The following is a 25139-nucleotide window of genomic DNA, read 5'->3' as shown; positions in this document are numbered from 1 at the left end:
AATGAGAATAACGTTCTATCCACACTAGAAAATTCCCCAGTGCCTATTTTATCACTGCTCAAAGCAATCAAATTGTTTCCTGTAGCAGCTAGCCAAATCAGAGGAATTTTATCTCATTAATGTTATGTTTACTTTTAGAACTGGTTGCAGTACTGCAAACCAGCTATCAAATTGGTAAATAAATTGAAGGGCTAAAAAAGGAGCAGTCAGACCTCAGCTATGGGACAAATTTGCATTTGAGCAATCTTGAGAGAGTAGTTTGTTTTTCATGACTGTGTTAAAACTCTCAAACTCTGCATTTCTGTCATGTACATTTCTCCAGTTCATATTATTTTACCACAAAACTAATGTGTAATTCAGTGCCTGAAGATGTCCCTTTGTCAGAAACAGTATTATGTATGAGAACCATTTGCAAACAAAATTGACTTTTTGTACAGAGGCATTCTACGAAACAGGAGTTACATGATCAGTGGAAGTGCAATGAATTGTAAGATGAAAAATGAACATCAAAAGTGGGTGATACATGATGGTGATGATAATGAGCTGCAAGCTAATGACAGAACAAGTGTTCTAGTTACTACCTTGCCCAGGATAAGATCCTCAACCTGCGGAAGTATGTGGAGAGTCAGTAAGATGTAACTAACTCTGAGCTCAGTGAAAGTACAGAGTGCTTTTTCTCTGCAACATCTGAAAGTTTCCATCTTTATATAACGATGTGGGGAAAGATTGAGGAAAGCAGTTGGTTTGGCTTGTGCTTTAAATAATGAATCATTAATGAGGCTGATGATTTGCTTCAATATACTGAAGCTCAACATCCAAAACTTTGTCCAAATGTATTATGCCCTGATTCACTCATGTGCTCCACATTTATGTTTTGTTCCTATGAGAAAAGAAGAATGTCTACCTGCCATGTTTTTATTACAACAACAGTTTCCTTCCTGGATTCATTTTGCCAGCAAGGTCTTTAAAGCATCTAAATATCTGCTGTTCATCCAAAAATTATCACAGGTCAGACTTCATATACTTTGTACATACCATTTTATATTTGTATTTAATAAGATGAATTAGTTTCGCTTTGCTGTACTGGCTAACTCTGTCATTCCAATTATTGTGAGGCTACCAAAGAAGTATTTTGTGTAGGAATAAAAAAAATGAATTCAGGTCAAGCATATAAGTTTTCATATAACTGAAGGCATGGGTTTGAGTGCATGGCCATTTATCAGAAGGGCTGAAAAGTGACACATCAATAATATGGAATGTATTTTGCTCAAGTACTTAAAACTGTTGTTTTTTCCACAAAGGCACAACAAGCGCTGATCTTTTTAGAAATACAAACAAACGATGCTCCTTCTCTCTTACCTGTAATGATCTTGGACGCAGAGTTGCACACTCCATTAGTGCTCTCGCTGGGAGGCTGGGGCGGCGGTGGTACACTGGGTCTGGGCCGTGGTCTGGGAACTGGCCGAGGGCGGGACAAAGAAGCAGGTTGGGTGGAGTCGTGTGGGGGCGTGTCAGGAGGAGTGGGGCTGTTGGGAGGGGACGGCTCCGGGTCTGTTGCATTCTGTGGAGGCTGAGGAGGAGGGTGACTTGGGGCGTGGATGGGCATCTGGTTACCAGAGTGGCGGCGAGGTAGGGTTACAGGCTGGGCGGGACTCACTGCTGGGGTTTGGTTCTGGGCCTGTGCAGAGGAGGGGGGTGTGGCTTTCAGGGGTGTAGTTGCAGTGGAAGAGGGGTTGGGAGCCACTTTAGGTGGTGCAGGGGCCTGTTTCTTTGTACCTGAAAGAACAAGTCCAATCCATGTTATCTCATTTGTATAAATATGGGCAGGGCAGAAGCTCTGGACAAGGGACTACTTAAGTGAAATAGTACAAGAACAAAAAAAGACCCATACAAAACTACATATACAGTCGCATGGCCCAATGCAGGTAACAGCACAGTACATGGTGTAAATTTTATACATAGTGTCAAACAATGGAATCAGTTAGTTACAATCCCTGCTGAGACATGGGAGAGTGACTTACCTCTGCGCACCACATGTGGACTGGGGCCCTTGGAAGCAGATGTTGGCGTCCCCACCGTCAGCTGCCCAGGCGTTCCACTGGGGCCTCCAGGGCCATTTCTCAGGGGTGGAGGTGTGGAGGTTGGCTCTCGCACAACACTACTAGTATACAAACACAATCACGATTAAACATCTGCATTTTTCTGAGTATGCTGTTAATGAATATTCTGTTTCCCATGCTTCTTATAATCGTGCATCTTCATGTTAAAAATTATACAGCATGTAAATCATTGCCAAAATAGAGTAAGCTGCTAAAAATCTCTATTTGTATTAAAATGACCTACACAGCATGCCATGCAATGATTATTTCAGCAGCAAGTAAAAGAAAATTGTAAATGGGATTAAAAGCATTTAGACTCCAGACAAGCATGAGGGCAGTGATTCAGACATGAGAAAGAGAAGAGACACAGCAACCAGGATGTAAGGAAGGAAGTCAGGAATCACTGACTATGAGGAAGGCATGATCAGTCTGAGCAGACAAATGACTAAGAAGTTTCCGGATTGAAACTGGCATCTGAAAGCCTTTAAACGCCTTAATCTCAGCCAGAAGGTAAAATGCTCTTTTGATTTGATTTTACTTACTTGTTCAGGATTTAATTGGTACGTTGATTTATGGGATTCAGTAAAAGAAAGATGGTGAAAGTTACACTAGAGACAGCTTTACGCAGCACAGAATCATCTGGTAGACAAAGGTGATTTTTTTGATTGGCATCTGCAGCGTGGCGGTGGAAAGTGGTCTTTGTGTTCTCGGTCCTTACCTGCTCTCCTCAGCAGATTGCTGCTGGCTTATAGTCTGGTGGTTCTGAGCCATTATAGCTCCAGCCTCCGAGCCCCCTACAGCTGATTGAGAGGGGGCCTCGGACGCTTGGACCCCCCCTGCCTCCACCGGAGGAAGAGGGGGCTGGAAGGCTGGAGAGGTGTGCTGCTGCTGCTTTCTATTTAGAGTGCCAGTTCTACGAGGTGCATGCTCCAGATGTTTGCTAGCGGGGCTACAGGGGAGAGGGGAAAGAGGGTGAAACACTGACACCTGACAACCCTCTAACTGCGGTCACAGAGAGGCATTAGAGACCAGAGGACAGGGAGAAGTGAAAAGAGAAAGAGAGGGGGAGGCCACTACACACAAAGCACACCAAGGCAGGGGGTACAATGGTTAAAGGAAAAAAAAAAGGGAAAGAATTTTGAGTTATTCTTTTTACAGTGAGTGTACTACCAGGCAATATGTTTTATATCTTTCTTTGCTGTTTACTTATGCTGGTTACTAATTCTGCTAATCATTGGGTAAAGCTATCATTGGCAAGTTATTTTAGACATTTATCATTTTCCAGCAACTAGAAAATCATAAAATGTGTGGGAAAGTAGCTATTTATAAGACATGACCTTTTGGTACAGTTTTAAGACAACCTTCATCGCATTCTAAATTTACATTTGCATATTGAAAGACTGTTCCAGCATTTGTTCAATCCAATCCCTACCACATTGTTTAGCATATGTACAATTACCATATATATAATTTTGCTGTACTTATAAAAGTATAAAAGACTCACTTATACTGAAAGTCTAATGGCAGTTGATGGTGCAGTCAAAAAATGTTTATGCAAAACACATTTATAGAGTATTTGTGTACACATAACTCATAGTAACCACAGAAGCTGATGAAGCATAAATACCACAAAACCTTTTACTGTATCGCTCCAGTGTTGTCAAGAAGGTTAAAAGGACATAACGACTTCCTTGCATGCCTGTCTCAAATTTGTTGTCTTAATGTAATAGTTTTAGCTCTGATCTTGTGTTAAATGGGACATTGTTAAAAGTTATTTATCAGTGGCTTTCAAAAATTATTTCAAAACACTTATAGGTAAGTTTTGAGTCAAACGTTTTTCCACGTGTTGAAATGACTATCTGAGGTAATCGCACGAATGCTACCAACAGGGAAGACAGAGATTAGGTTGAAGAATGCTGGAGTTTTCTTTTAAGTCAAGACTGTGCATACCACTGTTAAATTTAGCTGTTTTAATTCTGTTAAATTAAAACTCATTTAACAAACTCCTCTACTACAGCAGCACCACCACATCATCACATGACTGAAAGACCTTTCATCCTTTTGACCTTTGAACCATCATTTTGTCAACAGATGAGGAGATGAGGGTGTGGTACCATGCTAGTCATATTTAACACATTCCTCAGAAGTACAGCTACACGGGAAGTATCTGTGCCTTCAAGTTATGTTAATCCAATTGATCGGCTTTGCCATGTTATATATATCATGACTGAGACCCAAGTTACTGAAGATCCAGTCGAGCTGAGTCATATCACAATCTGTATGACTTATTGAGACCCATTTTATAATACACAAATCATATCACTCATTTTACCATGTTTGAACAAGGGAGAAAACAAATGTTTTATTGATGTAATGAAGCATACACAAAATGATAACTGCAAGACAAAACACCTTGAAAATTAATGCACATGCGAGTCACTTTACAGCCTCTGGAGACGGACTGTCTGCTTTGACTGTGACGGACTCATTGGCCACTACATATAAAGCAGACACAGTTGCGGATCTGGAGTCTTGTCTGTGAAGGCGAGGGTGGGATGGATACCTGTCTTTGCGGGGAGTCTCGGTCTCCAATGCCCCCTGGCTGCCCGGGCGTCTCCGTTCTATAGTGGCATATTCAGGCTCGGGGGTAACTGAGTACCCAGGCTGGTGCACAGGGCCAGTGGGCATCACAAACATGCCTGACACATTGAAGTCCACATCTGGAGAACAGAGAGAACAGGACAAACCCTGAGAGTTCACACAAACTTATAAATTCTGCTGTCTCAAAATGGCTTAAATTTGTTATTAAAAGTAGAACACCGAGTGGTTGGCTCAATTTCTTAACAACAACAAAAACATATTAGAGAGAGATTTTGCTCATCATTTAAAACTGAGAATAACAAAGGTATTATAATAGTAAAGGGGGGACTAAATCTAGAATGAGATGTTCAAAAAGCACATATGGGTGTGATAGTCAAGTGTCCACAAACCTTTGGCCATATAGTGTAAGATATATTAGGTTTTTGAAACAAATGTTACAATTGTATTATAACTAAAATCTGAATATACTAGATACTGTGTTTTTCAGATATGATCTAGGTTACAATGTCATATTCTTGTTATAATGCCTAAATAAAGAAAGAAATAGTAGTATTATTGATGCTGAGTAGTGGTGAAGGGCACGTTTAGATAAAGAACTCTGGATAAACACAATGCTTAAGCCCTACCTTCGGGGAAAAACCAGTTTGCATGCTGGATGATGGGCTCAATTATAGCCACCACATGGACTGAAGTAGCAGCTGCCATTTCAGCAAGAGTCCTAAAGATACAAGAAAACAAACTCACTCAACATCAAACAACTCAAACAACAGTGTTTGATCCAAAACTATTCCTAAAGTTAAACTACACAAACAGAAATACTGGCTGAGTTGTTGTTATGTCTGAACTCACCCCTCAGTTTTGGCCCACAGCAGGTTTGGTCCCAGAACAATGGCAATGTTGCTTGGGGTCATCTTATTGACCTCACTCTCCTGAGCTAGCTTGGCAAGGAACTTCACCAAATATCTTTAAGGACACAAAATAAGATGCATTAGGTCAAAATGCATAAAAGGTTACTTCTTTCCACTTTGTAACAGTCAGAGGTGAAGCTATTCTCTTAAGTGTTTTCCTCTACAGGAAATCTAAGGACAGAGGATGTTGCATTTTACAGTTTCTAGGTAACGAGCTAATTAACTTGTTTCATGGATGTTCCACGACATTAAATGTAACTTTAAATGGATTAAGAAGTATGACATCATTCATAAATAAAAATTATAGGACAAAAAAAAAAAATCAACTTTGAGGTGGTAATCCCATTTCTTATAACAGAATGCCCCATTGTGTGTTATTTCTTACTTAACCTACTTCAGGTTAGCCTTGTTGGCCTTTGGCAAACTGTCACAGGTTACCCACAATGCCTGCAGTCTCTTATCTGGATCAGAAACACTGCACAGAAAATGACATACAGAAAAATAAGAAGAAAAAGAAAAGAACATGCAACACAATTTGAATTTATGTATTTTGGGATGTTAAAAATGTTAACAGTCATACCTGATTTCCATGTATTCTCTAATGTTCCTGTCTAATTCTAATTAAATCACCAGACTGCTATGCAAGTGTTTGTGCTTTATGTGTGTGTGTGTGCAGAATGTGCATCATTCAATTCAATTCAATTTTATTTGTATAGTGCTTTTAACAATGGCCAACAATGGGCATCATGCTATGTGTCATTTACTTTGAGGCTTGAATCCACTCATCATACAGCTGGAAGGTCATCAGCGGTTCAGGCAGCTCCCTCAGGTATGACTTCAGGGCTCCTGATTATGGGAAACAACGCAAAACAAAAACATAACAAAGACAGTGTTTCATGTATATGAACTATTGCAACAGAACTTGCAGAAGCGTGATACAGTTCTAACTGTGAAATCAGGTAGTCTGGTTTTGTTTTCTAAAAAAAACTCAAAATTCTTTTTTTATGTGTTTAACAAACCTGACCAAGATCATATAAAATGTATGGCTTCCACATATATTTACAACAATATTAGATGTATAGACAAGGCAACCAAAGCGCAAATACTTTTTCAATGCAAATGGACCATACCAGCTACAGCATGGGGGTCAGAGTAAAACTCCTCCAGCTGAGAAGTTGAACAATCCAGTGCTGCTTTGAGCTTCTTTAGTTTAGAGGCTCCTGCAGCAATACGAAACAATCCCTGCAAAAAGAGAACACTTAAATGTAGTATATATCTCAATATATTTACCAAGCATAAAACAGTGTGAAAGAAATAGATCTTTTTGAATTAACTATCTGAAAATAACTTGGTAGACTTTTCACACTGATAAGAGAAGGGAAATGGATGTCTCGTTTCAATTCTATTATTAGAGCCAGCAGTCTGTGTGTCAAAATGGAAAGGAGAAGTGAACTACACAATAACATCAATAGTTGCAATTACACTTCCACAGCCTGACTGAACTAAAGCAGGACTGTCACAAGGTAGTCAGTTAGTCAAACAAATGGTTTGTCAAAAAAAATCTCATTTATATAATTTACCCCAGATGTAGTCAATGAGACTGGGCATGTTAAGTGTCGGTTTGCTTTTTTTAGTAGGGTCTGGTTTTTTTGCTTCTTTTGTCTGTCTGACACAAAATCATTTTCATAAATAAAAGCCCACACGTTTACCTCAAACCACATCACATTCTTAAAAAAGTCACAAAGACTTGCACATTATACACAGTATGAATTACTGAATCTACTAAAAATACTGACACTATGGGGCAGCCATCTTGGACGGCCATAATAACCTTTTGTCTTGGTGCAATTAAGTATCATTTTTCTGAAATCACGACACAGACACAAACACTAGTAACATCTTACACCCTGCACCTCAGACTCCATCTTAGCAAAGACAGAAGGCTGAATTATACCACAACAGAATCTTTTTTTTCCAGACGTGAGGTACACATCAACACCAAATATAAGAAAAATCAGCTTAGTGAATCCAAGTCATTAGGAGGACTCTTTAGAGAGCCTCTAGAGCTAGATTTCATGGTTTGAATACTGGTAAACCACCTTCTGATGAGGATCTTAATTTGGGAGTGAATTTTTAAAGACTACGACTGCTTTTTTAGGTCCTCGGTGAATCTCATTACCTCCTCTTTCATGCCTGTTTCCAACAGCATCATCACACAGGCCTCTATAGGCAGAGCAATCTCCCTGTTACTGCGCTTAAGGTGCTCCTCAAGTGCTGTGCCAAACGCCGGCTTCTCCAACCACGTCTCTGAAGGGAGAGAGAAAGAGAAAGGGAGTGAAAGAAGGGGAGAGAGAGAGAGATTGGGCATGAGAAAGATGGAAGTCAGCTTAATGATAAGTGGCAATCGCATCATAAGCAGATCCGTAAATATACACTAGGCTTTGCAACACTTATCCTGGACAATCTGTTCTAAATTGTGACACAAATAACAAATACAATGATTTATAGTAATATGACAGCATTCAGTGTTCAACCTACATACAAAAAAAAAACAGATGGGACAGAACCATTATCTATTGTTTTTACAGCAGGTAGCCAAAACATAATTTGTTCCTGTTACTAGGTGGGGTCTTATATCCTATTTGGATTGGACTAGTTTTACACATTGTGGCGTTGTAATGTAATTATTATCCGAGTAACTCTGGGATTTCAGTCCTGTTCAAATCCATCATGTCAGTAATTTTTACATGTTGGTAAAGATTCAATTATATTGTATGAGAAAAGAGGTTTAGAGCTTTACTTCAATATAAAGACACTCCAGGATGTGGTCATTTTTATCATCTCTCCCTGAAACCAAAAGTACTGGCAGGGTTTATAAATGCAGAACAATAAAATATAGATGACGTTTAATATGACTTGTCAGAGAAGCTTCCAGGGATTTAAAGGAAGTTACTGAGTTCCTAGCAAAGGTAGAGCTCACATCCAGGTTATGGTCATGTGACCTACTAATGATGTGTACGGCCACAAGCTCTACAAACAACGCTTATAACAAATCACAAATCAGGCTGTATTAAATTAAAGTGTATATAGGATACACAGATGTTATTTAGATCATAATTACTACAGACATCTTTACTTTACTTTACTTAACAGACATATGTCTGGAAATCTTATCCCACCGAAACTGTACTTTAATTTTTGCTTTATTCAATACTGTTTATTTTTACATCATGGGAATGAAAGCCACTATAAAATTTCCATATTAAACCTTACGTCATACCTTGCTGTGATCTGATAGTGGGCAGGACGCTTTCAATGGAAGCAAGAGATCTTCTGTGGTATTCAGCTTGGGCCTCTAACAACTAACAAGGAAACAAAAGCTTTCTTACATGACTTTTTTCATTAACGTTCAGCAAATGTAATAACAGAAAATGTGACAGGAAAGTGCAAATGGCTGGATTTCTGGAATTAATAGTCATAATGCATTTCAGTGTTTAAAGCAACAGCTCAGCACTCGCCAATGCTTAAATGGGAAACACAAGGAAAGCATTTGTGTAGAAGGAATATTACACTGATGCATCACTGGACGGCAGAGGGAGAACTCACCATGACATAATAACATGCATATTCTCCCTCCTTGGAGGAGAAGTTGTACATGTCAGCAGCCAGCTGATCCTGATGAGAACAAATGAAGGTATGCTTATTCATGAATCACTTCAAGATACTGCAAACCCATTTCAGTTACACAATCTGCCAGAGACTTGTATTAAGTTGTATAGTGAGAGCCTTATTTGTCCATGTACAATTTAAAATAGTCATTGCTTTCCACTGCAGTCTCCATATTTCTGTTTTTTTTTTTTCTAAGGCATCTCAGGAATGTGTCTCCATAATTCTCTCAAGCTCCTTCCCTGCCCTAGCTCAAGGCCATCAGGAGATATAGAAACCCTCCCTTAGATGAATTAGTAACCTATAACCATACCTTACATATCTCCACTTTGTTGTGGGCTTCATCCATCTCCTCTTTACATGAGTCAGCTTTGGCAGCCATTGCCTGGTTGTTTGTGGCCGTGAGAATTGCTTTAGTGGCCTGCAGATATCTGGAACAGACAGAAAATAACATGTGAACTGTGTTTTAATGTGATTTATATGCTTCAATATATTTAATGTAATCAACATTTGTATTTAAAAGCAAATCAGTTACATATTCAAACATTATCATATTGACTACCAAATATATTTTTTTGCTATCAAAACTAGCACAGGTTACACACAAATACATTATGTTTCACAAATATTACATAACTGTTGCATCATTCTTCACTAATATAAGTCAAAAGGTTATTATTTACTAAACGTAATGGTGAAGATAAGACAGGGACAGCTGCATGAATCTAGACAGGTTTTAGTAAGAGATAAAAAAAACTGTGTGTTAAGAGAGTTTTTATACAAAATATGTTATGAGTTAAATATGAAAAAATGGAGCACACAGTGTTCATATATGATACTTAGATATAGTTAAACTTCATCTGTACATTTCTCCTACAGCTAAATATAAACGTGTCAATTTTAAATAACATCTGAGTAAAGATGTGTATTAGTTTTTGAAATAAAAACAGTCTTTTGGTGATGAACTCAGTCTTTTGTTGCATTAAAAGTCTACAATGTCAGGGTTGTTTTGCTCACCTCGCTCTTGCAGAATCATAATCCAGTACAAGCTTAGCTAGCTGCTTTCTCTGCTTCATGATATTGGGAATATCAACCTGTTGGCAGAAAGAAATAGAATAATGAGAACAATATAAAAATTTCTAAAGTTAAATACAACTAGTATTTCAGTTTTAGATTTTTTTCTAGAATAGTGTAGATTGGCTTTGGTAAAAATACATTTAATCACTGTTAAAGACAGATTGGGAATCACACCATGCATGCTTCAGTGACTGTGTATCTCTGTCTGTGTGTGTCCCTATAAAAGTGTATGCAATGGGGAGATAGATGAAGAGGGATGCTTGTTATAAATGAACTACCAGGTTGATCAGTTCTCTAATATGAAGCCTTTTCTTGACGTTTCCTTTCTCTGTACTAATGACCACCCAGGCTCAGAAATTACTGCTACTGACTGAGAATGCACTTTGTCATTACAAAGAAGTGACCTCCTAACAACCCAAAATAACTGATTCCTATTTGAATAAAAAAAAAAAAATCGGGAACACAAAATGTTTTGCTTGTCACAGCTGAGGAGTTAACATGAGTTAAATGTGTCAACTGATGACTAAATAATGAAATAATACATACTAAAACTAATACTTTATTAACTCAAATTCTGGTGTTGACTGTCAGCATTGATTTAGTCAGCTACTATTAGATAAACAAAACAGGAGTGCTAAAATAAAAACGCTGCTAGGTAATTAGTTATCATTCACTGTCAGTTTGTAATTTACATCTTGCTCTATTTCATTTCAAAGCTTAGAATTATGTTTAGGCTATTTGGCACAAATTAAAAATGTTAAGACATGCCAGGCATAATTTGATACTCAGAAAAAAAGCACTTGCCACCTGCTAATATGCTTTATGTCAGATTAAAAAGGCTAACTGCTGATACCTACATTACAACTCCATCGAGAACACGGGCACTGCCCACTCAGTGGAAACACAATACACATTACCAAATGTTATTTATCTGTGCTCACCTCTGCTAGCTGGTTGAGTGGGTCCAGGACTTCCCTTTCGAGCTGGACTTCATGCTGGCTCTGCTCATAGGCGAGCTTACTTTCAGCGTCACCACACACCTCCATCATCTTCCTATATTAGCACAGTTAAATACATAAATACACAAACCAGTGATAAAGTAGTACAGTAGTACTGAAACCTGAAGAACACAAGCTTTTCATCACGGTCTGATGAAATACGATGAGCAACCCATTTAGCTCAAATATTTCTGATCCTTTTCATGGATTTATACTAATTACAAACTACCAACATGATGTACAGGTCTTGGCTTATGTTGCATTATAGACACAGTTAATATTCACAGCTTAATCAAATCACTTTGTGTTTTCACAGCAACAGTTATTCGTGCTGCTCATTTGGGTTTCTGACCAGATACAAATCAATGGAAAAACACACTATATATATATATATATATATATATATATATATATATATATATATATATATATATAGGATATGCATAGATATCTACCAAATTTAAGTAAAAAAAAAATCTAGGAATATACTTAATAATCCTGTATTTGTTAAAAAAAGGAAATATTAGATATTATTATAATATTAGATAATCTGTATATATTCTAGATAATTTACTTGCTAAGATAAGGCTTTAATTGTCAGTTTGGTTGCAGATCTACAATTGATTACTCTAACAAATTCTTATTTTGAGTTAAGTTTATAACATTCAGTGCTGTTTGTGTTTTGTTCCTAAATGATCTGAATAATAATCAGTATTTCAACATTGAGCAAAAATATTTTATCCACTGTCATGTAGCCCTACATGTACCATTTTAACCATGTCTAAAAGTGAGATATTTGTCTTTGCACCATCTCCAGTATGCTAGAAAGAAATACTGTCATCCTCTTTAGTTTTCTACCTGTCGTGTAAACTAAGAAAGATCCATCAGTGCTACTCATATTGGTCTACAGTGAATGAGGTGAATGTAAAGCAGTCCCTTTGTAATCAATGTAAACAAAACCCTAATGTGAGCTTCTCTTAACATGAATTCCCTTGAATGACATGTGCTTCCCTGGACCATGCATGGATCCGTATGCAGGTAAACTCACCCAATCATGCACTCTTCTCCTAACTGACTCCCTCCATCCACCATGGCCTGAGAGAGGGCCATCAGAGGCAGCTTTTTCTAAAGTGGAACAAATATGTACCGTGTCACATTGTGAGCGCAGTGTGTCTAAACTGTAGAGACGTGAACCCAAAAAGGACGTGCACTCACGTGTCTCTTTTCCAAGTCTGTTCCAACATGGCCCTGCAGACATGACACCATCTTCTTGTGCGTGTTATGCGAGACCAACCGCACCATCTCCATGCGGCGCTCAATCTGTAAACAGCGAATCTGGCTTAATGATCAGAAGTTATTACATTCATTGTAATGTCCGTGTATGTTCAGCAAGATTTCATCACAAAAATGTTATCCTTTTTATTCATTTTATACAAGCTAACAATGACAGGTCTCAGGCACAAGCAGGAAATGCCAGATGCTGCTCAAAATTAAAAGGGCACCATTAGAATTTATGTAAACTTAAAAAATAAAAGTTTGACTTTTCTGTAATGCAATGCTCCATCCAAGGTAACTAAAGTAGCTAGCTAATGCAATTAATGTAAAATCAACTAGTTAACTTTATAAAGAATTAGTCTAGTAGCCTAAATGCATGAACTTTCCTGTGTGCGCTTTTCATGTCTACTATTTATACCTGTGACACCTTAACAAATATAAATAAAATATTCTGCGACACCCTGATTGATTAATACCAAGCAGGTTATTCATTTCATTAACGATACTGAAAAAAAAACAGAAGACGTACTCTTACACATATTACATATTATACTGAGAGTACAATACTTTTCAGTATTATACTCTGAAAAAAATGCTATCCCTAATGCTGAGTATTAAAAAAAAAATCATCAAACATGGCTTGCCCGTGGGAAATACTCTTTCAAAAGCCTATAGTAAAGATTACTTCACCTCAACTTTAAAAATACAAAATGTGTTTACAGTAATATGGTATGTGCTGCAAGAGCAAATGCAGAGCTATTTCTGACAGTATCAGAGTTGAGCATGACTGCTGCTTCATTTTCACTTCACCTCTCTCTACCCTATAAATACAGTATGCAGGTTTGCAGGATGTTTGCACGTCTTGTGCTCCTCATTTTGACTGACAATCCAGTGTTTCTCAAAGCCTCTGGCTTACAGCCGTTCCAATCAGGCCGGATTCAGCTGGTATGCCAGAGAAATCATGTAGCTGTAAAAATTCATCCCGCAACCAGACAAATGATGGCAGCTTAAGTCTTCCATTTCTCCACACTCATGGAGAACCCAAATTGGCTCCAGGCCTTCCTGCCTGTCAGGTGTGCTCATACGGTGGGTGTCTAATGCACATGGCTGCCAGGAGACTTCGCTCACGGTGTTGGCTCTGCTGCATGTTCTCTTTCTGCCTTTAACAAGTGGGTGGCAAAAAAGCTCGTTTTTGAATGAATATAGTTGGCATAAGAATTGCAAGGGTTTGCAAGGGTGTAGCTAGCTTGTATACACACATAGGAAAATTCCTCTTGCCAGTAACCAAACATGCAGTTTCAGACAAGCACTAGTGGAAGTGAAACTGAAAATGTCAGGGTTTTATGGCCATTGAGTTCTGCTTTTATCTCACATGTAGTGTGAAATAGATTTTTTTTAACATGCAAGAAAGAGAAATCAGTTAACAGTCAAGCTAGGAGATCTAGAGCACATCCACTACATCGTCTTTAAAAGAATGACCAGAAATGACTGCAGAGGAAAGACATAATACAAATGTAACAGCATGCTCACTGGGTGGAAATGATGATTTAAGCAACCTGAAGCCTATTTTCCAGTACTGAACGCTCAAACAAGCTTGTTGCAGGACCAGCTTCCAATCTAAACATTCACACTTCACACACACACTTTCCTTAAAACAGAATAGAGCTGTGCGATATAACCATTTTATCTTTCCTACACGATTTTACACTGCCCGGTGATGTTTACTCCAATTATACTATATTTTCAGACATGCATTTTGCAAAAGAGCTCTGTAGCTTGTAGTATGAGTTAACACTCAAATATACACCAAAAGAGCTTTTCTCACCAATAAAAAAAGGAAGATGAAACAATCGACATATGAATCTGGAATCGGGTGTTTTTAATACCTTTCTGGTATTAACTGACACTGTCTGGAAGCCCCACCCCCTTCAACTGTCCAGTTTCGGTGAGCCTGTGCACACTGCAGACTCAGCTTTCTGTTCTTGGTGACAGAAGTGGAACCCAACGTGGTATTCTGCTCTTGCAGCCCATCCGCCTCAAAGGTTCGAAGTGTTAAGAAGTGCATTCTGAGATGCTTTTCGGCTCACCACAGTTGTACAGAGTGGTTATCTGAGTTACTGTAGCCTTTCTATCAGCTTGAACTATCATCCTCCACTGACCTCTCTCATCAACAAGGTGCTTTCAGTCCGCAGAACTGCCGCTCACTGGGTGTTTTTTCTTTATTGCGCCATTCTGAGTAAACTCTAGAGACGATATGCCAAATGTTAAATGTTCTAGATGTTCATTGGTGAAAATGAAAGTATTTTATTAAACTGAACCGAAACTGAATTTTGCCCATCTGAAGCTTTAGTAGCATGAAATTTGAGAAAGTTGGCAGCTGGTTAATTCTCTGTGGAGGAGAAACTCTGACTCCACCTGTTAGACTCGGATGAAGAGGATGCATACTCAGTTTTTACCATATTGTTTTGTATAAGCGTTGTCTGTGTACATTTATATGCTTTTCTTGGCTGGCACACTGGAGGTTGCTTTAAATAGTGAATGGGCGACAGTCAAACTTTGACCCTTGGACACTGAATGCATGAGTGGTGCTGGAATGCAGTATGTAGGGGTTGCTGCCCTCTTGGGCCTCACAGGAACTGCTACTTTCTCTGCTGTTGAAAGGGGAAGGCAAGGCACACAATCACACAGCATCACTCACAACTCAGTGTTTTTATGAATGGATATTTTAATGTCAGTCTTGTGTCCCATATAAATATAGTAGAGTAAATATAGATATATAAATATAGTTGTACGGATGACAAGCTCAAGCTTTCCAGTTTCCAGTATAGTCGAAATGATATCACTGTCTCTTGAGCGTGTGAGTGTGCATGCTTTTGAGTCACTATGTCAGATTGTGTAAGCTCAGTCTCTGTGTGTATTCTTATGTGCATAACTGACAACTGATTTTGCAAGTGACCTAGAAATTACCCCGTGTGTCAGCAACACATCTGAGTATCATGAGCGAGTTTGCAACCAGTGCATACCGCATACGCAACAGTGCGTTTCACTTTTTTTATCAAGAGATCTAACGAACATACATATAACAATGGGAACAGAACCGATAAATGAGGTTGCTTTTTTCAGAGTCACTTACATTTTAAAACCGTTTAATATTTTTTTTAAACTTTTGATCATCTCTATGAACACTGAAATATCTCTGTGAATGACATTATCAAAATTATAGAGATTAAGAACAGTGTCCAATCCTGTTTCTGTTGCTCAGGTTTGCAGACAGAGATTAAGAAAGGTGTTTTTCACACAGGACCTATGTAACTACAGTTTATAGAAAACAGCATCATCTGCCCCTGGATCAGGGCTTTCATTTTGGGAAAAGCATATCACGTTTCTAATATTAGTCATTCACTGCAAACTTGACCAGACAGAGTCAAACTGTTAAAACTGTGCCAGATGCAGAATTTTCTGTAAACAAGGCTGGACTCATGTAATCTTAGGATTAAGAAAGCCATACAGAGAAACAATATAGTGCTCCTATAAAAGATAGTTTAATCAAATTTAGAATAATGACCAACATCTGCATCATGAAGTCTCTTAGACCATGGTACTCTAACTATAGTTGAAACGGTGCTAATCTCTGGCTCATTAAATTTGCGAGAATAGAGCCGCATGGGAGATTTTAGGCCTTCCTCCCTAAGATCGGCATTTGCGTCATAAAGAACATTCCAGAAGTGTGTGGGGAGAGGAGAGCAGAGAAAAAAGATTGGTGGTCAAAGGTTAGCTAGAGGAGGATCGATGAACAACCTGGAGAGCTCTAAGCACTGAGACAGAGAGGAGATTATTTATCAGCTCCATTGAGCAAATGACAGGATTCGAGTAACAGCTTCAAGAGAAATACAAGGTGTATATTTATTAAAGAGGTAGGTCTAATGCAATTTCTAAATGAGTAAGAACTGACAGTGGACTGCTACAATAATAAAGCAATAAACAATATAAAGGAAATATAGTCACCTGTAGAAGGTCATCACTAAGGACTTCTGTTTTCTCCGCTCTGGAAAAAAAAGAATAATAAAAGCAGTTAGATGGATATATACTCACTGGCCATTTTAATAGAACACCTGTACTCCTGCTCATTCTTGAAATTAGCCAATCAGCCAATCATGTGGCAGCAGTGCAATGCATAAAATCATGTAGATACAGGTCAAGAGCTTGATTTTATGTTCACATCAAACATGAGAATTGGGAAAAATATGATCTTGAATATGAATATGAAATGCATTGCTGATGTGAGAGGTCAGAGAAGACTAACCGGTTTAAACTGACAGGAAGGTTGTGGTAATTTGAAGAAAAAAAAAGGGGATGTTTACCAAACTGTCCAGGTGAACATTAATGTCTAAATTTCAAATTAATTTACCTAAGTGACCCATAATAGGAGGTACTCCATGAACAAAAGAAAGTACATACCTGAAAAAGGTCAATTACTAAATCATGAATAGACTTATTATTATTAATTGTTTTATTGCTTTAATTTCAGAACATAATTGTTTCAGCAGTCCTGATACATTTTCCATGTCATTGCTCTGATTTTTACACGATTCGTCTACAAAGGGTTTGCCACAGTGCTCAGTTTATGCAAAGCATGTACTAACGGCCATACAGTCCACATCATTTGCAAACATTTCTGCCAATAAACTCCAAGAGACACTTCTGTCTCACACTGTTTGTTGTGGGAACAAAGGGGTGGGTGTCCCACACACACACACACATTAGCAGAATATGACAGGAACTGCAGATAAAAAAAGAAAAAACAAAAAAGCTGAACACCATGGGAAGGACAGTGTGAACTCGGTCGGAAATGGAAAACACAGGAACAGGGAAAATATGGGAAAGACAAAAGACAGAGAGGCCCTGGCAAAAAATGCTGAACTCACTAAATATATTATTTGTTAGTGAACCTTGGAATGTGTTAATCAGGCAGTGATAATCAAAAAATCATGACAAAAAAGTGCATACAGTATCTATTAGAGAGGCTATGAGGCCAGAAGAGTAGCATTAAGCAAACTATTATAGCCAGGATGTAGTTCTACACATACACCAATCAACCATAACATTAAAACCACCTGCCTAATAATGTGTAGGTCCACCCTGTGCCCCCGAAACAGCTTTGACTCGTCAAGGCATGGACTCCACAAGACCTCTGAAGGTGTGCTGTGGTATCTGGCACCAAGACTTTAGCAGCAGATCCTTTAGGTCCTGTAGTTGCGAGGTGGGGCCTCTATGGATTGGACTTGTTTGTCCAGCACATCCCACAGATGCTTGATTAGATTGAGATCTGGGGAATTTGGAGGCCAACTCAACACCTTGATCGCTTTTTCATGTTCCTCAAACCATTCCTGAACAATTTTTACAGTGTGGCAGGGTGCTTTATACTGCTGAAAGAGGCCACTGCCATTAAGGAATACCGTTGCCATGAAGGGGTGTACTTGGTCTGCAACAATGTTTAGGTAGGTGGTATGTGTCAAAGTAACATCCACATGAATGCCAGGACCCAAGGATTCTCAACAGAACACGTCCTGACCCAGTCGTCTAGCCATCACAATTTGGCCCTTGTCAAAGTCGCTCACATCCTTACGCTTGCTCATTTTTCTTGCTTCCAACACATCAACGTCGAGAACTGACTGTTCACTTGCTGCCTAATATATTTCACCCCTTGACAGGTGCCATTGTAACAAGATAATCAATGTTATTCACTTCACCTGTCAGTGGTTATAATGTTATGGCTGATCAGTGTATAGCACTTTAAGAACTGAAAATATTTAGAGCTGCCATCAACACAGGTAGCACAGAAAGCATATTTCAGATTGATATTCTGAGCACCAGAGTGTGTTAATGTGCTTGTGTGTTGACGCCAACAGCATTTTACATTCTCCATGTTACAAATCAATTTAGCTCAACTTCAACAGCAAAAGGAAACATTTGTCAGAGACACAGACATACACATACTCTGCACTAGCCCTGTATAATCCCTAGCTCTTATGGCAGTTAGTAGCTAGTGTGTGATAGTGTGCTGGGTGGTGCAGTAGTGCTGAAGGAGTGATTTATGTACTGGAAAAGTGCTCATTCAGCACAGTAGTTCCCTCTGTAAGCTTCCCCAATAGGCCTCTGCGTGTGTCTGAGTTGCAATGTGGTTCAGATACACCAGTGTAAGGCATTACATAATATTACTGTAACAGAGTGAAGTATGGCCTGGAAAAGTGTTGTACTACATGTGCGACTAGACCACAATTGACAGCTACTCTCAACAAAGCTAGTTTGTAGTTTGCTTGCTCTCACCTACACAAACAACCATCAGGAGTGGACAAATCACAAATGTATTAGCTAGCTCACCAGGCAAGTGAAAGCTCCAATGTGCTACCCGGACAGGTATGCAGGTCGCTCAGAAATCAAAAGTGGTAGCTAATGTAATATAATAACATATGTTGAGCTAGTTAGACAGACAAAGGGAAAGGAATGAATATATGTTCGTGTAGCACTTTTGTTTGCACTCGACGAAATGTCAGCAAGTCAATGGCCAACATTTTGGCTATGTAGTGTTCTGTTCACGCTTCACAACTAAATTCTTCAAATCTGTTTTAATTTTCTCTAAAGCAGATACTGAAAATGAATGAAATTTTTAACAGTTCTACAGTTGGTTCCAGAGTGCTGCAACAGAAAAGCATTACCCCTAGCGTTGGGAGATTGCAAGTTTGAATCCTGATGATTGAACACCCATCCATGGCTATGAGCAAAGGGAGGAAAATTGGTCATGCTCACTGAGTGGGAGGGATGGCATACTCTCTCTCCTGTCAATCACTGTGACACTAGCCTATTGTGGGTATCTGTGAGTTCATGTATGCGGAAGAGGGCAGATAGAACTTTCCTTAGAGTGTGTAACGAGTGTTGGCTTCACGTGTCTCAAAGAAAGCATGCGATGTCCTTCACTTTCCCAGGTTGGTAGCTGTCATATGATGATATATGATCGCACCAACATGACGCACGTTAGGTTTAAACATAACCTTCTTATCAAAGAAAAATTTTTTTTTTAATTAATAGCTCAGACACAAAATTGGCTTACCCCTGGCACTGGAGATAAGCTTTGTCCAGCCCTGATCTATGTAAACACCATGTTGACTGGATTACTGCTGCTGTAATCCTGGACTGTGTTCAGTGACCAGAGCTTAGTTGCTCCCCAAATGCTTGTACAGCTGGTGAACGGCTTCCATTCAAAACATCCTGTTTCTCATGTAGTTCTACAGTACATATAACCCATGTTTTTTCCTAGCCTCTGCACATATAAAGAAGTCTTTTCATTCGCTATATCCAATCAAATCTGTTAATCTACCTAAAAACCTTTAGGCTGTAAAAAGCACCCCCAGCAACATACTGTAACACTTGCTACTCTAGCTTCTTTTCAACCAGTAATAATGTTGTGCGCTGGCAACGCGCTAACTTCTGGATGTTGAGACACCCATGTGAACCACTAGACAAGTTGCCTATAGCTTGGTAATATCACTTTTCTTGATAGCGAAAATTGTGTTGCCCAGCCATCTGTAATGCCAACTCACACCATTCTGAGCAAAAAAAAAAACTCTAGGCAGCAAATACACTGTAGGTGAACAGCTTTAGGTGGAAGCTTACCACACCTATTTGCTGTTTGCCTGAGGTAGTATTATTGATGCTGTTTTGACTAGGCTATAGGCCCTATCGATAGCCAGGAGGTAAAAGTAATACTTCTTATCCATTAGGAAGCAAATCTCTATTTCAACAAAACCTATCTGTAATTGCTATGAGTTTCTGACATACAAAGGGCGAGCAGAGACAGGGGAGGAAGTCAAATAATATGGTATAATTTCATACCATGTCATAAATATATCTGACATATGTGTGTGTGTGTGTGTGTGTGTGTGTGAGTAAATTGTGCATCTTATTATACACACATGAAAACGTTCTTGGCCAGACTGACCACTACTGTGATTAATAATCACTTTGTCTTGCTACTCTGCAAATGAGTGGATTTCTGAAACTTGAGACATTGCGAGATCTACTGGAAGAGGATCCATGTATAGACATTGACACGAAAGCCACAAAAGATGAAACTGATAGCCACAAGCTGAGCAACAAGAAAATAATATCTACGAGATCCCATTACATAGGCAGAGAGCTTCAGGAGAGAGAGAATTTTTAGATTCCCATCAATATTGAATTAGCATTGATTTGGAGTGCAGCAAATGGACGCTATGTAGGCTTTCCTTTAGTCTTCGAGAAAAAAATCCCAAAGCCTGACCTACTCACACCCCTATCAGAGAGTGCCGAGTGTACACTCCATGTGTGTATGATTAAACCCAATCAGCAGAAACACACACGTAGCCCAAAGTTCTTCTTGGAATGTATTGCCATGGCAACCTTAAAGTTTACTCAGTTCCAGGCAAGCTGTGAAGTCTTTAAAACAGTAAAATAAAGATTGGATAATGGTTTGTGGTCTGTAATTTAATTCAAGATATAAATAAAACCCCAAACCCCCAGTGTAATGTATTTCGTTATATAATCATTTCCCTCCATGTCCATTTTGGACAGAAGACATTTTTTTTGAGTTGACATTTATTTTTTTCCAAACTCAGATTTCACTAGAAAGCAGTTGCATAGCATACATACAGGTACAGAGACACACTTCCTCTCGCCTCTCATTTTCCCCTGTCTTTTTGCTCTGTTTGTGGAAAAGGGCTGCATGTTTTATTGGAAACCGCTGTTAGGAAATGATACTTGTCAGTGTGTTGGAATGGGCCCCCTGCTGCTAGCTGGCCTCTAGTCTGTCAGATACACACTCTGCAAATGTCAGACTGATGTGTTTAGATGATGTGCAGAGCACCATTGTAAAACAAGTGTGATAATACTCTCTCTCTCTCTGTGTGTGTGTGTGTGTGTGTGTGTGTGTGTGTGTGTGCCAAATTACCGAACCAGAATTATGTCTTGAAAAACATATCCTAAGTAAGTGTCAAAAATGATCATTTGATATACAGCAATACTGAACACAAACAAAATTCTTTTCATGGACACTTCAAAACACAGTCACAACTTCCAGCCAGAATATATCTTTAATTATAATCTTACATCTTTTATCTAGGATAAGAAGCTAACTAGCTGGCATCACATGTACACCCACCTATAAATGTGTTTAAAAAAATAAATAAATAAAGCATCACAAACATATGATGATAGAAGTTATAATGATTCTGAGGGTGTTCTGAATGCAAAGCCTGCCAAGCTTCATTTTCAGTTAAAATACTGTGCAAATGAAAACCAATAAACATCATCATCAACTCCTTAAAATATCATTTGAAATTACTTACAAAACAGAACATTAGCAGCAGTGCTGCATTATGAAGTACATTTGTATCACTAAAAAAGAATGTGAAATTGTTTCTCAATTTTTCCCAACAGAAATATTACCTTGAACTTAAATTGTTTCTAAATTCATTATTTACTCACAGAATTTTTTGTTGCGAATATTTAGTGTATAAATTTATTTCCGTGGCCACTAAAATCCCCCATCTTTAACTTCCTTTACAAAGCAATACTCCTTTTTAAATTGAAACCATTCTAACACCAGTGCACTATATATGCTCACTACATATTGTGTAATATGATGGCAATGCAGAACCTACACAGTGCACTATATACCCACTAGAACATTATTTGAGATTCATCCACAAAAAAGAGAAATTGCGGTAAGTTCCTCCCGTTGCAAAACATATTCCCTTTGTACTAAAATTAGAAAACTAACAAATAATTTAAGAGGGATGTGAAAAGTATTATAAACGATTATATTCAGTGCCCTTTTCTTACGTTATGCAGTAATAGCCATTTGGCCAAGAAGTTTAGAAAGCCTGTGTTTCGATATTTATAAAAGTTGATCAGGATTTTCAACATACAAATGTGGAATATTTTGATTATCTGAATGTGTATGCATTATGTTCTGACAATTCTGGTAACAATATTGTAATATCATAAACTGTGATACAATTATTGCATAAATAATTATCATCACCTGAACACACAGTATAATATCACCACATGCCAGACTGGAACTATGTTGCACTGTAGATATTTAGAGTTGAAAGGAGACCATGACATTCGCCATGATTACACTGCGCTTGAAATCACCTTACTGTAAGGACTTGATAAGTCTGCCTATTTAGACTGATTCCTGGCAAAAGATCAATAATGAGGTCAAGCACCAATCAGTTACCAATCACTTAATTACTGCTTCCACTTATTTAACATAAGGAATAGGTTTTTTGCAAGAGACATTTAATAATACATACTGTATTTTTTTTAAGTGATTTCATAATCATTCAAATGTCATCCTGCTTTATAATTAGAGCAGATTGTTTGGAAACATTTGCTCTGTATAATCTCCAAAAATATGATTGGGGCCATAATTGGACTCAAATGGAGGAATCAAAACTTGGCACTGTGCTCTAGCCTGGGATGCTGCGCCACAAAGCGAGGAGTCTGAGTCAGATTTTGGTCTGCGTTCTACATTACACTCTGATTTACTATAACAGAGACATGATGATTTTACCAGCAGTCTCTCAAAAACTGCACATACACTACTGGTGCTGTTTTACTGATGTTCTAGAATAAAGGCTGTCCTGACTGAATATTCTTAGATAACCTGCTCGTTCACAGGTTAAACAATGTCTTTAATGTTCAACGTAACTGCAATAACAAACAGACTTTAAGCAAGGAATAAAACATGCTGTTATAAAAAAAAAATCAACCACAAGGTTGCATGATGCATGATTTTCATATAATAGCATATACCACTAGTGTTTTATTTCTCTCATACCACAGTTTTTTTTTTTGTTTATCAAAAAACGACATCATACTCTTTATCTGTTTATATTTACGTTTGGAATGTCCAAAAAAACAAGTTAGATCCTGTTTGTTCAGTTGTTCCCTCACTTTAAGTTAGTAAGACAAAAACCAGTGTGGTATATCATACTATATTGCACTATACTATAGTCATTCTGTTCTGTCAAAACTGTATGATATGACAGATTAATACTACAGGGTGAACCAAAAGTCTAACACTTGAAACTAACACTTGTTAGCAAAAGGTCTTCTAAAATTTTTCATTATTAGTTTATATAATATTTTTTTCAGCTAGCCTTTAAGAATGCCATTGACAAAAGAAGCACATATTGAAATCATTCTCATGGCTGGATCGGGAATCTGTCCAAGGTTGCGATGGACTTCAACAGGAAACACGGCGAGCACATCACACACGACACTGCTGCCAAAATTATTAACAAATTCAAAAAGACTAGCAGTGTCGCAGACCAACTGAGAAGTGGACGTCCACGATCACTACTGACAAAAGAACAAGCGACGGGGTGCTGGCATACATAGTCCCCTGTGGAGACTTTTGGGACACCCTGTATATACTAAAAACTGAAAACTAGTAGGTCTTTCATACGTAGCACAACAAATCAATCCATATCTTTATTAAATGGGTACCACTGGCATTATTTGCAAGAGTGTACTTTTTTGCACACAGGTGTTATGAGGAACCATCTATGCTACTACAGAATCATCACTCAAGAGGAAAAGGAACTGGAAAAACTGTTAGACAACACCCATAACATCAGACACCCCTTTTCCTTCCCTCTCCCACAGGTACCTGTGTGTATTTACATGTTACTGCTCTAAATAGCCACAAGAGAAACGTCAGAGTTCCTTCGTGTTATTTATGATCGCCTGGTTCGGCGATTTCCTTAATCCACCCAAACAAATGTCTGCTTTGGAAAATACCCACCAAGTAAACGCACACTCAGTGACCCTCTTCACCTCACCTTCCTGTTTATGTGGGTCTGTTGCAAAAACGATGCCTACTTTTGTTCTATGCTTGTGTCCTGCATGGCATAACCATGACGAAGATGTTCGTATCACAATTATTGCCTCATGTTTTAATCACAGTTTATGATGCTGTATTATAAAAATAATACATTACTAAAAATCATTCCTTAGTCAGAGCAACAGACCATGTTTCTGGAAAAGGCAATCGCATAATTCTGTTCACCAGCCAAGAAGTTCATGAACCTCTTGGCTGGTGAACAGATTTATGGGATTGCCTTTTCCAAAATTCTATAAAATCAGAAATCTTTAAAAAAAAAAAAAAAAGCACCACTGTTGTTGTTCTATTATCTTTAACTATCGTGAACTTGTGATACGACTATGTCTTTACAGCTATCTTTACCTTTAATCTTAACAGACCTTTACAGTGGTTTATCAGGTTGCAGGGATCAGCGTCAGTGATATTGTGACTGTTGAAACGAACCACTGGTACATCCCTATTGGACACCCTTGGAATGTCAGAGCAAGTAGATGCATGTGAAGATTTACACCAGCTTCTATACAGCAGAAGTGGCTCAGTGTGTAAGGTTTTGGGAAAAAAACTGGAAGGTGAGTCCAAATCTGTA

The 25139-nt window shown here is 38.4% G+C and overlaps 1 protein-coding gene across 7 annotated transcripts in view; it reads right to left on the bottom strand.

The window, feature by feature from the left end:
- Positions 1-25139, bottom strand: part of arhgap17b (Rho GTPase activating protein 17b) — a 31475-nt gene that overhangs the window by 3773 nt on the left and 2563 nt on the right. For 3 of the 7 annotated variants that reach the window (XR_003402925.3, XM_026916818.3, XM_053239072.1), the window contains exons 2-20: positions 16630-16669; positions 12565-12669; positions 12398-12474; positions 11293-11404; positions 10292-10368; positions 9588-9705; positions 9215-9283; positions 8889-8970; positions 7788-7915; positions 6739-6850; positions 6373-6454; positions 6003-6083; positions 5550-5663; positions 5327-5418; positions 4663-4819; positions 2818-3048; positions 2022-2161; positions 1360-1776; positions 582-605 (exon numbers count right to left, since the gene is read on the bottom strand). Coding sequence is in view for 6 of the 7 variants with exons in the window: in XM_026916818.3 (XP_026772619.2) it covers positions 601-605; positions 1360-1776; positions 2022-2161; positions 2818-3048; positions 4663-4819; positions 5327-5418; positions 5550-5663; positions 6003-6083; positions 6373-6454; positions 6739-6850; positions 7788-7915; positions 8889-8970; positions 9215-9283; positions 9588-9705; positions 10292-10368; positions 11293-11404; positions 12398-12474; positions 12565-12669; positions 16630-16669 (2239 nt within the window). In the remaining variant the exon portion in view is untranslated. The remainder of the gene's footprint in view (positions 1-581; positions 606-1359; positions 1777-2021; positions 2162-2817; positions 3049-4662; positions 4820-5326; positions 5419-5549; positions 5664-6002; positions 6084-6372; positions 6455-6738; positions 6851-7787; positions 7916-8888; positions 8971-9214; positions 9284-9587; positions 9706-10291; positions 10369-11292; positions 11405-12397; positions 12475-12564; positions 12670-16629; positions 16670-25139) is intronic. The other 4 variants (XM_026916815.3, XM_026916817.3, XM_026916816.3 and 1 more) reach the window with 3 other exon arrangements.

Source organism: Pangasianodon hypophthalmus, chromosome 13 (genome assembly GCF_027358585.1).
Source record: "Pangasianodon hypophthalmus isolate fPanHyp1 chromosome 13, fPanHyp1.pri, whole genome shotgun sequence".
Classification (NCBI taxonomy): Eukaryota; Metazoa; Chordata; class Actinopteri; order Siluriformes; family Pangasiidae; genus Pangasianodon; species Pangasianodon hypophthalmus.
This window is presented reverse-complemented; position numbering and strand designations above follow the sequence as displayed.